The sequence below is a fragment of the Cottoperca gobio genome, chromosome 14, assembly GCF_900634415.1.
Source record: "Cottoperca gobio chromosome 14, fCotGob3.1, whole genome shotgun sequence".
Taxonomy (NCBI): domain Eukaryota; kingdom Metazoa; phylum Chordata; class Actinopteri; order Perciformes; family Bovichtidae; genus Cottoperca; species Cottoperca gobio.
The window spans coordinates 11,434,591-11,447,843 of NC_041368.1; the positions used below are offsets into that span (position 1 = coordinate 11,434,591).

Sequence of the window (13,253 nt, forward strand, 5' to 3'; positions counted from 1 at the left end):
AATTTCCTGCTATTTTGTCTGATTATTTTACACTATTTCAGCAGAAAGTGGGAAAAAGGAAGGTTAAAGGTGCCCTTGGTGCTTGTATTTATGAATACTATTTGAGGTATTGTTTGCTCCATAACAAGCAAAAGTTGAAAAAAAAAGTGAAACGTTGCTTATACTTCTTAAAACTTGTATCATAAGCTATATGAAAATTGATATATGGTGAATTTCCACGAAGAAACTTGACTTGTATTTCAGCTCCAAAATGAAAGTGGACACAGATCCGTGCTTGCATCAGTATTGTGCACACTCTTTCCAGCACGTTCTTTGAACTCTCTGCTCGTCCGTGAATGGCTGTTCAGTAAAGGTGCCCCCATTGTACATTTCAATCTTTGTCCCACTGTACATTGAAAGCCTTTATTCACATACAGTGCAACAAATGTTTCAGTTAGAGTTAGAGAATATGTGTGGTCAGCCCATTCTCCCCTCATCCAGCTCAAAAGACACGATAACGTCCAGCAACAGGCTCCACCTGAAAATACAGTTATGCCGATTGATTCATCTGATATTTTTCCAGCTTTGGATAAGGGAAACTCAGATTCTCCAAAGGTAAGATCCTCCAGGACAGGAGAACAGAATGAATATCATCGACAAAAATACACATTTCTGTTACAGGAAATGTTGTCTCATTGAATGTAACTAAACTCTTATGTAAATGTGAAAAACTACTGGTAATTCACAGCTTTATACAATATGTACTATATTGTATGTAATAGCATAATAATAGCATAGCATTTATTATTACTCAAGCAGTTTATTCTTTTGAAGAAATTCATAGTGAAACGTTACATTGAAGGTCATGCAAGACCAAGCTAGATACTATTTGAAAGCCATACATGAGTAAACTCATCTGGTTTCATGCGTCTGCCTTCCTTGGTAAGACTGTGTCATATTTAGAGCATTTCCTTCTTCCTTAGAAGTTCAGGGTGTATGAGCAACCACTGTAATTTGATAATGATTCAGTTAGGGCTGGGCGATAATTCAATATGATAATTTATCGTCTTCAATGGCATCGCATCAAGATGAATAAAAATCATATATCGAAATATCGTGATACACAATTACGTCGTCTAAATTGTTAATAACAAGCACATGCTAACTCAAATCTCCCAGAAAATCTGATGTGAAATATTCTGAGGGAATATCATTTGAAGAATGCGGTTTTGTTTTTACATCACATTAGTACTCATTTCAATGCCATTAACAAACTGGACTTCAGTTAAATTCAAATATTGTCTTAATCTGATTACTCTGTATTTGTGTGCATGCATGTTAACATAGTCATTGTATAGCTGGAAATATTTGTTATTATTTCTCTATGATTTTACTTGAACTGTTCATTTTGCACTAAAGTTCTTAATTAAATGAGAAAATACTCAGTATCTTTTATTTGTCAAGAATTTATTTCATACACGAATATAATAAAAAATAGGCTTTACCATGTGGTTGTATCATATTGACTATTTAGTTACTGAATTATCAGAAAACATGCTATATACACTATATTGTTATCGAAATATGAATTGACCTATGTTGTGATAGAAGATTTTGGCCATATCGCCCAGCCCTAGATTCAGTTAACAATCAAAATATTCCTCCTGACTACTGTTATTAGTAGTAATAATGTTTCAAATATTGTGTTTTCCACAGAAATGGGAGACTGGTCCATTCTTGGCCGCTTCCTAACGGAGGTTCAAAACCATTCCACAGTCATTGGCAAGATATGGTTGACGATGCTGCTCATCTTCCGCATCTTGCTTGTTGCGCTGGTGGGGGATGCTGTCTACAGTGATGAGCAGTCCAAGTTTACCTGCAACACCCTGCAGCCTGGATGCAACAACGTCTGCTATGACACTTTTGCTCCTGTCTCACACTTGCGCTTCTGGGTCTTTCAGATTGTTCTCGTCTCCACACCTTCTATCTTCTATATTGTCTATGTCTTGCAAAAACTCACCAAGAATGAAAAGCCAGAGGATAAGAAGGTCGAAGTGGTACCCAGGTCATCGCCTTTACTCGAAAGGGACAAACACACAGGAGGAGATAAAGAGACGACACTGGAAGCCGGCAGTCCTTATAACACAACATATAACAATGAGGACTGGGGCTCAAGGGAAGGTGAGTGTGAGAAGAAGAGCCACTTGGAGGAAGGTATAAAAGAGGTAGAAAAGGACCCAACACAGCTCTCCAGCCAAGTGTTACTTATCTACATCATACATGTTTTGCTGCGCTCCATCATGGAGATTATCTTCCTCATTGGACAGTATTACCTATTTGGATTTGAAGTTCCACAACTTTTCCGTTGTGAGACCTACCCCTGTCCAAACAGGACTGACTGCTTTGTGTCTCGAGCGACAGAGAAGACCATCTTTCTCAACTTCATGTTCAGCGTCAGTCTAGGTTGCTTCATCTTGAACATTGTGGAGCTGCATTACCTAGGCTGGATTTATATTTTCAGAGTATTGTTCTCTGCATGCTGCACATGCTGTGATACAGATAGGCAGCAGGTGGATTTATACTCCGACAACAACCCACTGTTGCTTGAGCTCAAACACTCTCTGCGTGGCAGGGTCGTCCTGCAGACCACTTCTTCCGTGTCCCGGGACAAGAGCAGCGGTGTCCCAAACCAAGGCCCGGCCATCTCCTTTGAGACAGACTCTACACTGGAGTGCACTTCCAAGAGAAATCCAGATGAGAAGGAACGCAGCAAGACTAGACTGCACAATATGGCCAAAATAGGAAGAGGGAAGAAGTCATGGCTGTAAATGATTTTAATAAGAAGAAGTCTGAGGAAGAGCCTGGTGCTCGAAACGTTACACAGCATTATATTTCTTCCAACGGGAGCTACTTGCTGTGCGGATCTATTTGTTTTAACTCTGTAAATTATTTAGAAGCATATTTTTATTTTGTGTTATATACAGTGGTGGACAGTAACATTTAGTTAATACTGTACTTAATACTTAATACTATACTTAAGTGCAATTTTAATTTACTTACTTTACTTTACTTATTTGGGTATAATATATCTATTTCCTGCTACTTTATATGCTACTTCTACTCCAATAAGTAAATACTTCAGGTAAATACTGCACTTTTTACTCCACTACAATTATTTGATATCTTTTAAGATTCCGATTCTGATTAATAATACAAAATAGAATCAACAAGTCCTTTATTTTGTTTTATTATAAGTTAAGATTGATTTTATTTATCCCTTGAAATTAACAAACTGCCCAGCAGTTTATATAGTCAAAAGTAAGCTCCTCTATTACCAACATTAAAGCGATGAACACATTAAAGTATCAATAATTATAATACAATACAATAATATAATATACATTATTCTGGAATTGGCCGTAATGAGTACTTTGCTTTGGCACTTTAATTATATTTTATTTCCCATATTTTTGTACTTTTACTTGAGTAACATTTTGAATTCAGGGTTTTTACTTGTAAAACAGTATTTTTACTCGGTGGTATTACTATTTTACAAACGATATGAGCCCTTTGTCCACCTCTGGTTACATATATATTTTTTCCATTTATGACTGCACTTGTATATCTCTAAATGGATTGAAATTGAAATATTTTCAGGATGGATCAGTTTAAGTTATGAAGTTAGTGATTATTAAAGTGTTTCAGGGAATTTTAAGGAGAAACTGTGACAAATTCAGTGTATTTATTTATAGCCAAAGAAAAATCTTCTTGCTGTCTTCAATGACAAATATATCCCATAATATATAAGTCTTCAAAAGCTTGGGCTGAAATGTAATCATATATGCAAAAGTCTGAAATGCATAAACGTGGGAGGCACAAACTAGCATTACACAAACACAAATATTTAAAACTACATTTTATTCAGGTTCAAATTTAAAGTCAACATCCCTCACTAAATTAAGTGTATGTGCATTGAGTGCAAAAGTGAGTCCTGACAAGCAAAATTGGGTAGTTACCTCTTTATATATCCATAGTTCTGTACCTGCACATTTAGTGTTTCAGTAAATAAAAAGACCAGGAGGGGTCACTGCTGTCCGGTTAACACTGGTGCTGCCTTCAAATACTATTGGAATTACTAGAGTTTTCATAATGACGACCCACATACGATTATAGAAGGCTAAATTTGGCACAATTTGTCCATATGTAGGCTAACATTATAAAGATGGATTGTATGAAAGCAGTATAAGTTAAAGGTGATGAAAATATTTATGTTTGTTGTGTTCTTCTATTCAAACAATTTAATGTCCGTTTAAAAATAATTATGTTTCGTTTTTAAATATATGACTATTCTATACATGATTACTAACTGCCCGTTTAAAAAAATAAAACAAAACATAATCATGAGATTGTATGCCCCCAGGTCGCTTTTTAACTGACCATAGAGCCCATTGTGATAAAACAGAGTTTACGGAAAGCATTTGAAGGCATCACAAGTACCTACATTTCTCGCACCTACTGTCAATTCCAAGGAGAAAAATGCTGAAAACTTCAAGTAAGACCACAACACAGGTAAGTCAGTGTCATTTCTGCTAATAGACTTTACTCTGTGTTATTTTATATTACTGACATTGTTTCACTGCTGAAAGTGTTCCCTAAGGCCACCGGTGCTAGAGAATGAGGGCAAAGCAGCTTAAAGGGAGAACATTAAGCTCTGGACTACATGCAGCGACAACCTAGCTTTAGCATGTGTAACGTTAGCCTAGTAAATTCAGTAAAGCTAAAAAATAAGGTTTTTTCTTATTTAATGTAAAACGTCATCATGATAATATTCACATAATTATAAAGTGCTGTAAAGTGACTGTATTGCTATTTCATAGCCTGTTTGACCCCAGGAAATTTAATTAAGTGTGGATTAAGTGCGAATTTACTGTTTATGGGTTCACACAGGCTACTGCAAGGCATTCAGCTTCGATGTAGAGTCTCGTGCACAAATGTTCAGATGAACAGCATCACTTTAGTGGTGATGCTGAACAATTGACAGCAAGACATATGAGGCCAAAGATCTTCGAAACTGTGTCTGTATGTAGGGCAACGTCAAGTGTACAGTGGCATAGACATGTGTCAGAGTATAGGACTGAGAGAATACATCCCAAATCTAGAGTATAATCATGTTTGCAGGTCATTTCCTTTGTTGAGACTTGTAATGCATCAATAAGTGCTGCCAGTTCCCTTTCACCCAGCTCACATAGTATACATTTCTTCGGATTTGAGTTATATGAGTTGATACTGTGGATGGAAAACCCATGTCTGATTAAAATGATACAAAAACTTCAAAAATAAGATGTAGGAAGAATGTTAAAATGGTGGACTGTGAACTCTGGCAACTGATGTGCCTTCTTTATCTTGTGTGGATAGTTACATTGTTGTCTCAAGAACACAAATAATAATGGATGTTTTAGGACTGATATCATATTTCATAAATAACATGAATATAACAAACACAGCGGTGGACGAAGTATTCAGATCATGTAATACCTCAGCTAATAATTGGCATGCCAGTACCTTAGTCAGGCTAAACTAAATATCCTCTTCATGTTCTCCTCTTTTTCCTCTTACTTACAGATGACATTATAGATGCTCTATCTCTCATCGTATATAAAACTGTCCTTTTGTCGCTGTAAACAATTCAAACTGGTACAAGACTACAGAAAAGTTTGAGCATGTTTCACCTAATTAAGAAAGACAAAGAGAAGGAGAAGGACTTGATCAAGAAGGAGAAGAAAGAGAAGAAAGAGCGTATGTCCCAGGCAGAGTTAAAGAGCCTGGAAGAGATGAGCATACGGAGAGGCTTCTTCCACCTCAATCGAGGGAGCTCTAAGAGGGACTCCAGGGGCAAATTGGAGATCTCTAGTCCTATCCCAATTAAGGTGGCTACCAACATGGAGCTCAGCCTGACAGACCTGGAGGCTGAGCGCCTTCACAACACCCTGGGGACAGATATGGGGCAAATGAGTGCAAGTACCTCTGCTGAGGACGTGAAGGGAAATGAACTCGATCATCATCGCAGCTCCGTAAAGGAGAGAGCAGCAAAGTTTGGGGAATTGACCAGGTTGAATTCTGTGTTAGGCCAGAGGCACGTTTCTTTTTCCCAGAGGAGCAAAGAGGACGATGCTGTGGAGGCTTTTAATCTCTATGGACAGAACTGGACTTCATTTTCTTTCAAGTCCCACTCCAACCCAAACATCCATGTGGTTCACATTCCTGAGATGGTGGAGAAAACCTTCCCAGGAGCAGACCTACAGCTGCCTATGCTTGTTGCTCCACCAATACCAGATCCAAGAGAGCTGGAGATACAGCGGCGCAACACTGGGGATTTCGGCTTCTCTTTGCGAAGGACCACCATGCTAGATAGGCAGCCTGACGGAGGAGCGTGTCGGCGCGTGGTTCACTTTGCTGAACCGGGTGCTGGGACCAATGACCGGGCTCTGGGCCTGGTGCCAGGAGACAGGCTGGTGGAAATCAATGGGATCAATGTGGAGAACAAGAGCAGGGATGAGATCGTGGAGATGATCCGTCAGTCTGGAGAGTCGGTCCGGCTCAAGGTGCAGCCGATTTTGGAGCTGAGTGAGTTGAACCGCAGCTGGCTGAGGACCACTGAAGGCCTGCACAGAGACGTTTCCGATGTAAGTAATACTAATGACGAATCATTTTCAGTGCACTGAGTGAATAGAGTCTAACTTGCAAACACAAATTCTACATTTACTGATTTCTGTTTCTTCATCGCATCATTTCATACCTATACCTAAGTGCTAACTTGGGGTGTCGTGATATACCGGTATTGACGATAACTGTGATATTAAAAAAATAAAATATTGATATAATGTTTACAATACACATATGATAATACCGTATAATTAATTCAGCGCCTTATTTATTGATTTATTTTTTGAAATTTCTATGGATAATAATAATAATAATACATTTTAGTTCTATAGCGCTTTTCTATACACTCAAAGACGCTTATATAGATATATAGATATTGTAATAATATTGTGAATTCTTTTGGCCAAGATAATCGTGTAGTGAATATCTGATAATGTGACAGCCCTAGTGCTTACATTACAAAATGCTGCTTTTTTGTCTCGCGACAATTTCAGACTTTAGGAAATTATTTTTGAGAGTTTGTGTTCTGGTGCTGTGTTATTTGTGTTTTTAAAAATATACCTGTGGAAAAATATACAAAAAATATCTAAAACAATTTCTTAATTAAGTTTTTCTTTCTTCTAAGTATGTGGTATTGTACCTTGCGCCCACATGTAGTGGATTAAAGATGTCTAGATCACGGGTGGAACTGTAATGACACTGGTAATGTGCTTTTGTGCTTGTATGTATGGGGGAGTGTGTGTTTTGAAAGAGAGAATGTGTTCTGTGTATATATAATCCCCCCTACCTCCCCCCACTCCTTTGACACCAAACAATAGGACGCTGAAAGAAAACAACGGCCCAAGCGCCACCACAGACCATGGCCATATGGTCTTGTAAGACTTGGCTGGCAGCCCATTCAGTACTTTTCGCTTGGATAATCATGTGCAACAAGTAGAGGAGCATCACGTTAAACTCTTTATTAGCTGGAACAACAGACACATGCATTTGATCATTCTTAAGTATGTTAAGACAGTGGGTACGATAAGCTTTGGTCTGAGCAGTGTACTGTTATTTAAGGTATATCATTAATGTTTTCACAGAGCTTTTGAATTTTTATGAAAAATGCCTGTGACGTGTAGATGTAGATTTTATTCTGTAATCATAACATTTGAGCAAAATACAATAAACAGGCTTGATTAAAATCCCAGCGTATTAATTACACTATAGGAATATAAACATTTCTGTTTGAAATGGTAAAAGCATAATACTGTTTGATATCATGGAACTTTGGAAATGACCTTTCTTAGGTACATTATTGTATGTATATTAATTCTACAATACAATAATACGTAGATTATTGAGACCAAGGGTCGTAAGTGAAGCAAATGCCTTAAACCTGCATTCTTTCTAACAGCCAGCAGGGGGCGACTGCACTGGTTGCAAAAAGAAGTTTGTGTAGAAAATGACCCTACTTCTCACTAGATTTATGAGTTTATGAGTTATCTCAATCGCTAGTTTCTAGTCTTCCTAAATATAGCATGATGTTCATTTTGTAAATAATAGTCTCTATAAAGCAGGGTCGCTGCCACGGCGCTGTCCGGTCTGTGTGTCCGTGTTTTTCTCTTAGAACTTTAACCCTTTCCCAGACAAAATGGGAAATCAAGGCTTCAAAATCGTAATCTACAAACCAATGGGTGATATTACATCTACTTCTTATAGGACTAGAGTCTATAAGGATGGTGAAGTCAAAATGCACTAACAAACTTACTAATATACTGTATAAAGATTTTGTGTAATGAATGAGATTGTCTCCATTCTTTCAGAGCACGTCAGGGTTGAAGCCTGGGTCAGATTAGCGCAGTGTGGACTCATACTTATACTATATACTTACTTAACAAGATGTAAAAGGTGCACTGTACAAGGCTGGTGTGTAGAAATCTAAGACCTTTAGAGCAGTGACAACAGAGACCGGCCCGCCATTAGTGATCAAATATTAAGTGTGTATCTCCATTGGTGTGCTCTTTAAAACAGCAGGTGAGAACTTGATACGTGCTGCTTATCTATTTGTGTGTATCACATTGTCTCTCCTATCCAATGCTTTTACCCATATTACCATCATTTTGAATTACATGGGACTGTACTTATGTGGGAATTAATGTTAACACAACCAGAGACACAATTCCTTTACTTCGCTTTGTCCTACATTCAATTGATCTTGATGATCATCATTTTAAAAAGCAGAAAATGTGCATGTGAACGTGACCTAGAAGCAACAGCGCTATTTATAGGTGGTTATAATAAGACCTAGATTCTGGATCTAGAGCTCGGCAACACAGTTAGAACCATGATGCATGAGCACATTTTGCGGCTGAATTTTTTAAATGTTAGTAAAATAGTCTGACATTTTGGTTAATATGCTTATTTCTTGCCAAGTGTATGGCGAGAAGCTTCAAACCATGCTCATATATGTATGCTAATAAATAAGCTACAACCAGGAGGCTGTTAGCTTAGCTTAGCATAAACACTGGAAGCAGGAGGAAACAGCTAACCTTGCTCTAACCTAAAACTCAATAATTATATCACTATCTGTGTTATGGGATGTACATCTAGTTGGGGTTTCACAGGGGTCATCGGTGTAACTGTTTATTGAACGAAACTAAGTGTTCAGGTTTGGTACCTCCCGCTCTCGCATTGTCCACTTCCTCTTTCTGTTTTACCATTATATGGGCTCTGATTGAAGTAACTTCAGATGGTTTGCATTGTATAATACACCCCTCACCTTTACACACAAACAAAGGAATCTCCTCACCAATATAATTGTGTCTGGCTCTGATATCAAACATTTCCTTATTTGCTATTCAAAAGGTCAGTAGTAGATCACTTCTCAAGAGGTAGAAACTTTAAATGTGCCCGGCTGTATTCTGTGCTTAAATTAAATCATTTCATGGCGAGCACAAGTACGCACAGCTGAGCACATGAACCTTTTGTCCATTGGGTGGCAGCCATTGTCCACACTACACAAGGCCAACAACTCCTCTTCTGTTTTGTCCCTTCTGATTTGTTTCCAAAGCTCCTGATTCACTGTAAGCGCTTCATGAGAGACACAGTTTCAGACCTCTCAGGCCAGTGGACATCTCATCACTGAGACTCAAAACACTGTTGTGTGAAGTCACATTCACAGTTGATGAAAACTGGGGAAATTAAAGAGGATCGACTAATCTTGTGTTTCGAAACAAGGTGGATAATGAATCCTCACACTAGGGCTGTCCTCGTCTAACTAATCCTTTAGTTCATTTAACTGATTAACTGAGTTTCCCCGCACAGATTTATCCAAAAGCACCACTTTGAATCTGGTGTTTACCAGAGATGTGCTCAAAAGTTTCTTAGAAATAAGTTATTTAGCATGAAATAAGCATTAATAACTAATCATATAAATAAATCTTTGTCGACTAACTGACTAAGTTCAGTTTGTATGAGGGAATCCCGCTGCACTGCAAAGGAGAAGGTGTACAGTTTGTAAGTGGGGCTGTGATATCCTGTTTCTTCTATTTGTTGTCTCACAGACATTCTGAAGGGAGGGGCACTGTGAGACAATTCTCCAGCTGGTCGAGGAAAATCAATTGGTCAGAGGCATTATGACAGTTAGTGTCTTCATGGACACCACATGCCGCTTTGTTGTACACCTGAGTCTATTGCAGAGCTGACTTGACATTTATTTGATACCTTTTACTTCCATATTTAATAATTATTTCTACGGTGACTTTGTATCTTGATCTCCAGCTTTCGAAGCTCGCAGTATCACCTTTTAATTTCAGAAACACAGTTTAACTCGCATGGCACTCGGAGAGCACAGACCTCCGCCAAGGCTAATGTTGCATTCACTTGCTCCTTGGATGGACCCATTTCCAGAGTTGAGAAGACGTTCTTCTGACTTTGGTGTATTCATGTGCTTTAAGTCGTAATGTGGAAACAACATGGATGCAACATGTTTCTTCATTGGACAAGATGAAAAAACCGAGACTAAAACATAACCTACATACATATGGTTGAATAACAACATACGGGAAAAAGCAGATACATGTAATATTTAACATGCCATATCACACCTTTCAGGAGCTAATGTTACCTGTTTACATTTAATGCTGCTAATAGCCTGAATGTCAGGGTGACCCATGGCTGACCTGATGTTCCCATGTTGTCATCTAATATCCCTGCATCACTTATCTGTCATCCCATACATTTTCTGTCTTTCAGTCCAGACACAGTTTCTTCATCAGGAAATCAGCAAATCTCCTCCCCAAACAACCCATCTGAATCACACCACCCCCCCCCCCCCTTTAGAAGTGGGTAGATGCTACAGCAGCAGATTATCAACACAGGCGTGGATTAGAAACAGGCAGGGCTTCCAAGAATAAAGCTGTTTGGTACATGATAGAGGCTATTACTTAAGATGCCATTTTCCTTCCCGCTATTCTTTAAATGTAATTCATATTTCGTAATTTAATCCTTTTTTGCCCTGGTTTCAGACCTTGAGCTCTCATGGACTTCTACAAACTGAAATGAGTCACTGCGACATGTTGAGGTAGACATACTTGACATTCTTGGGTGGGTGACTGAAACCATTCAATGGACACTTGTCAGACACACTCTCATCTGTCAGACATTTGGGCTACACATAATGATTATTCTTTTGATTAGTCGATTAATATAACAATACATTTAAGACAGACGGGAACCATAGGTGATCACAGAGTAATCACACCTGAGTTTTAATTTGCTGCTCCCTTAATCAAGCCCACGCAGCCTACTTTCATAAAGAAGTTCTGATTTGGAGGCCTATTTACTATTATTGAGTAAAATATGGGTCACTTCCTGGAATTTTCAGAGGACTGCAGATGGATGTCCCATGGTTCATTTGTATGCCAAAGCATGAACACTGGTCAAATGCTTCAGCCATTTCAGCCTGCTTTTTTTTGGATTACACTGTATGGAGATTTTAATCTGAAATGTTCAGTTTCCATTAATAAATGTAATACTTTTATTTCAGGGACATCCTGTCTATATCCTGTTCTATATTTTTTGTCTGTCTGGTATACTCTGGCTTTTATAACTGGGACTACAACTCAAATTAATACGGGTTTGGAAAATAAGGAAATTGCAGATATTTTTGTCGACAAACCGATAATCTATGTTGAATTTACAGATTTCATATTATTGATTTGGTTTAAGTGGGTCAGAATCAGCAGTGGTTATGGTGTATAGAATCCTTAATCTGAGCTCTGCACTAGCCATGTGTAGACAAACAGCCGACATGATGCTGCGTCCCAGTAACTGACTCTGGGGATTAGCAAACTGCTAGATAGATCAGCGAGGCTGTGTGTTTGGCTGGGTGCAAGCATTTGAGCTTCTGATTCTACCATGAGGAAGAAACACTTTATAGCAGATTAGGCTTTACTTTTGCACTTTACAATTATAAGAAAAAACATTCTTCTCATGATTTTAAGTGAATTACTTCAAACACCCAATAGCTAATTTGTACTTTCACTAGTTATTTGATAAATTAAAGTCTTAATGAGTTTATGAAAAGGAAAACAGTATGCCAAGATTGGATTAGCTCGTCCCTGCCCAGCAAAGCCTGTTGCTACATTTCTGTTTCGACATTCTCACCAAGGAGAGGAATGCCTAACCCCCCAGACAACTCATCGTTGCACCGCTTTTTAACCAACTGGTTTTACAGCAACAAAGTATTGACAAAGTTTTCACTTTAAGTCATGGCTTTATGTCAAAGATTTTGTTTTGAATGGGAGAGTAGTGTAGTTATAAAATATTATATATGACTGTCTCATTATAACATGTTTAAATCTTGATTTAGTACAGGAGTGTTATTTGTTATAGTGTTAATCTTAGATTGGGTCCTGCAACGACTGCTTTGTGCGTCATTGTTTTTCACCCAACAATACCACCTCTCGAATTTAGGTCAGTAGTGTGTTTAAGCAGAACCCTTTGTGAAATAGAGAAAATAATACATTAGTTTGTAGCGCCCTCTTGTGGTACAGCATGGTGAGGAACATGCCTTACACAAATATTAAACCTACGCCGTGGCCTTAGATGATCGGTTCTTTGTATGTGTTTGCATGATTGTCTGTCTTTATGTGTGCATTACTTTAGCGAGAGACAGGTTTCTCACATTAGAGTGAATAAAGAGGATTCTTGTTTGATGTGCAGATAATAGTGTGTATGCTTCACACTGTGACAAACATCTTACTCAACGTGTTATTGTGGAGAGGAATAGCATATTAAATAAGCTTTTATTCAATTTGGAGTTTGGAGAAGGACATTGTTGCACTTAATAGTGAGGCATAGATCTTTATATCATCTCTTTTATTGTAGCTCTCGTGTCAAATGGAAAGGGCAAATAAAAGTTTGTATATCACCTATAACTGATGAGGGAGACCACCTCACCAATTCCCTGTCACCAGGAGAAGAGTGTGGCAGTGTAAAGTGGCAGTGTTAATTGATGTGCTTCTGCAAATTCTATTAATAGCCCACTCTGTATTTCAGCAGCTGTCCCTCTTCTAACTCCCTGCCCAGCTCCTCTCACATTACCCCCCCCCCACTCCCGACCACGG

At 38.3% G+C, this 13,253-nt stretch overlaps 2 protein-coding genes across 2 annotated transcripts in view; both read left to right on the forward strand.

Annotated features, from left to right (window-relative positions):
- Positions 1-1,697: 1,697 nt before the first annotated feature.
- Positions 1,698-2,807, forward strand: LOC115019156 (gap junction delta-2 protein-like). The gene has a single exon (XM_029448550.1). It carries the CDS (start codon positions 1,698-1,700, stop codon positions 2,805-2,807), a length of 1,110 nt encoding a protein of 369 aa, XP_029304410.1.
- A 1,695-nt stretch (positions 2,808-4,502) lies between these two features.
- The window catches only part of LOC115018633 (unconventional myosin-XVIIIa-like), a 74,020-nt gene continuing 65,269 nt past the window's right edge, over positions 4,503-13,253 (forward strand). Inside the window, 2 exon segments of the mRNA XM_029447737.1 lie at positions 4,503-4,548; positions 5,602-6,662. Of these exon segments, the coding sequence (XP_029303597.1) occupies positions 5,700-6,662 (963 nt within the window). The 5' untranslated portion in view covers positions 4,503-4,548; positions 5,602-5,699.

Coding starts and splice junctions, on each gene's coding strand:
- LOC115019156 (XM_029448550.1), top strand. CDS start 1,698: ATGGGAGACTGGTCCATTCTTGGCCGCTTCCTAACGGAGGTTCAAAAC.